This window comes from Tarenaya hassleriana, unplaced genomic scaffold (assembly GCF_000463585.1).
Source record: "Tarenaya hassleriana unplaced genomic scaffold, ASM46358v1 Cleome7, whole genome shotgun sequence".
NCBI lineage: Eukaryota > Viridiplantae > Streptophyta > Magnoliopsida > Brassicales > Cleomaceae > Tarenaya > Tarenaya hassleriana.
In genome coordinates, this window is record NW_010969548.1 from 888,018 (window position 1) to 890,748 (window position 2,731).

General features: G+C 40.1%; 1 protein-coding gene across 2 annotated transcripts in view; it reads right to left on the reverse strand.

Annotated features, from left to right (window-relative positions):
* Positions 1-2,731, reverse strand: part of LOC104800568 — a 5,846-nt gene that overhangs the window by 1,586 nt on the left and 1,529 nt on the right. The window contains exons 1-4 of one of the 2 annotated variants that reach the window (XM_019201044.1): positions 2,320-2,725; positions 1,520-1,638; positions 212-1,135; positions 17-121 (exon numbers count right to left, since the gene is read on the reverse strand). In XM_019201044.1, coding sequence (XP_019056589.1) covers positions 17-121; positions 212-1,135; positions 1,520-1,638; positions 2,320-2,709 — 1,538 coding nt within the window. In that variant the 5' untranslated portion in view covers positions 2,710-2,725. Of the gene's footprint in view, positions 1-16; positions 122-211; positions 1,136-1,519; positions 1,639-2,319 lie in introns of both variants that reach the window. The other variant, XM_010523410.1, reaches the window with a different exon arrangement.

Consider the following 2,731-nt stretch of genomic DNA (forward strand, 5'->3'; position numbering starts at 1 on the left):
AGGGAAAGTCTCTTGTTCTTCCCAGTCCACAGGGTTACGGTTTTGTCTTTCCATATAAGATTGTATCAGTTGGTCAAGACTCTCCCTGAAACCACTCTGCAAAAGATTTGACACACGTCTCCTGTATTGCAACCAGAAAATTATTTAAAAAAAATGTCTCTCGGTAGCCAACAAATAAGGGATTTATGGCAGAAAGATGACTAAATCTTACCTGCTCAGCAGTTCCCTGAGTTCCATGTTGTATACATGGTCATCGTCAGGGGGATAGAACCTGGCAACCCCTCCAATTGAAACCGTGTCCTGATCAGAAGACTCTTCCGACCAGTCTTGTATTGCTCCTTGAAGATCACCATCACTGGGTTGCATCTCAGGGAGGTCTCGGAGATCATGAGTTTCTCTATTCACGTCCATGGATGAAGCTTGGGGCAACTGATTTAGAAAATTCTCAGGTATATTTGTATCTGCCTCCTCTTCAGCATATTCTCTCCATCCATCGATTTCATCATTGATTATTTGCCAATCTGATTCTTCATTTACCAGAACCTCTTCCTGTTGTTGTTCCTCTAGAGAGACAGTCGGGTTAATGCTTTCAGCTACATTTACTGACTCGTTTATTTGTTCCAATGGGGCACTTTCCTCGGTATTCCACTGAGGCTGTTCAAGTGCCAACCCCGTATACTGTTGTGGATGATAATGGCAGTGTTGTCTAGGTTCTTCTCCTGAGCTTTCAGAGAATGAATCCCCTGTATCATCCTGCCTCTGGTTGCTGAATAGCTCTGCTTCAGTAACATTTCTTCTTTCCAAAAATTTCTCTCTCGCTGACTGTTGCCATTCTCTTTCAAAATTTTGAGAGAGTTGGCCCCGCCACACTTCTACACGAGCTACCCTTTCTTCCATGGTAGATCTCTGATTGTTTTGAAGTCCCGAATCAGTCGTCCCATCAGGCAAGCCCTGGTTATCAGCTTCTCTTCCGTTTTGATCTGAAAGCCCATTTGCATCATTGATGCAATCTAAAGAATTTAAGCACATCAGTTCACCTATATTATCATCGATTTCAGCATCCGATGAGGTATCCGAGTGTCTACTGCTTGTTTGACCAAAGACAGATCGGTCCTGCTTGGATATAAATTCATCCCTGCAAACAGAAGAGATGAGAAAGGACAAAACAGTATACAGTCAATATACTTTTTCACAAAGAGATAGAAAGTTCCAAATTTCTTGAGAGGTATTCCTGCCAAGAAATACTTCAAACTCAAAATTAGATTGGCATGATACTTTGTGGTGACCAAAACCAATAGAAGCAAGACACATTCATGAATACACATCTCTATAACTAAATATAGCAACACATCATCATTTTATTTCAAGCATATGATCTGAAATTGAAACATCTCTAGCGAAGAATATTGAGAGAAAAACACATAGAGATATATAATAGGATCCACAGAGAAACAAGGAAAGGCTTCCAAATATAAACAATGCCATGCACCAAATTGATTGACACAAAAGAACTACCCACCTCAGCCCAGATACAGGTTGCCTCTCTCTAAGAAAGCCCAATTCAGTAGCCGCTGATGAAGACGGCTTTTCTTTATCACCCAAGTCACAATTCCGCAAGAATCTTCCTCTTAGTAATGACTGTGATGGCAAGTCAAGATCATCACTTCAGGATATATCAAAGATGAAACAGTATAATCTACTGCTTATACGAGACATAGGCTCAGGGCATAAACACACAACAGACACCATGCCTTTTGCTATATAGCCATTCAACAACCTATATGCCATCCTAAGCTGACTTAGTTATTGCATCAGAGAAAATCTTACATAGAGGATATCCATAGAAATAAATTAAGAACTGCTCAGTAAATACACCAATTTTTATTGCATGAACAAGCTGTTGAAATCTTTAAAAAAAAACAGAGCATAAAATAACCAAACAGGTATACAGAGAAACAAAGAATGGATCAATGTGCCCAAGTATGCTGCCATCACTTTGTTTTCTGTTATGCATTTCACAATGGTAAATTGGTAATACAGCCTTTCGTTGTCATTCTTCTGAGACAACAGGTTCAAATCTTGGAATCTAGAATGGTAATACTTCTTATAGCTTCATATTTATTCTTGAATGACAGTACTTTTTTAAGAAAATAAGAAAAGTTATGATTTTATGATTTCTGAGAAAGTATCCCAGCCTAAATGAATGAGCTAAGCCTAAGTGTGAAAGCTACCACAATTTCATTTCTGGATCATTAATTCAATGTTAGACAGACAGAACAATGAAAGGAAAGAAGCTAAAAACAAGTCTTATGAGCAAACCTGAATACGGTTGCGGTGTGCAAAGTTTGACACAGTGTGATGCTGCATCAAAACCTGTAGCTCTTGGTGTCTTTCCCTCTCCGCTTTCTTTAGCATATCAAGCAAGGCTTGCCTGCCGCATAACTTGCGTATGCCTCTTCTAGCTGGCTCATTCTGGATAAGGCTCTCATTTACAACCAATCCGTCAAGCACTCGTTCAATTTGGTCAGCAACTTCAACAGGCTGTTCTTCTCTTGGGTCACCAGAAACAGCACTCTGCTGACTATTCCTCTGAACCCACTCCCTTATGATTCTAACCCTCTCTTGTTCAGTTTCTCCAAGCCATTCTGCTTTTGAACTGTTGCTTGAGTGGGAAGCAGCAGAAGTATCGTCACCTACCCCAGAATTCATCCACTCACGAAAAATTTGTCTC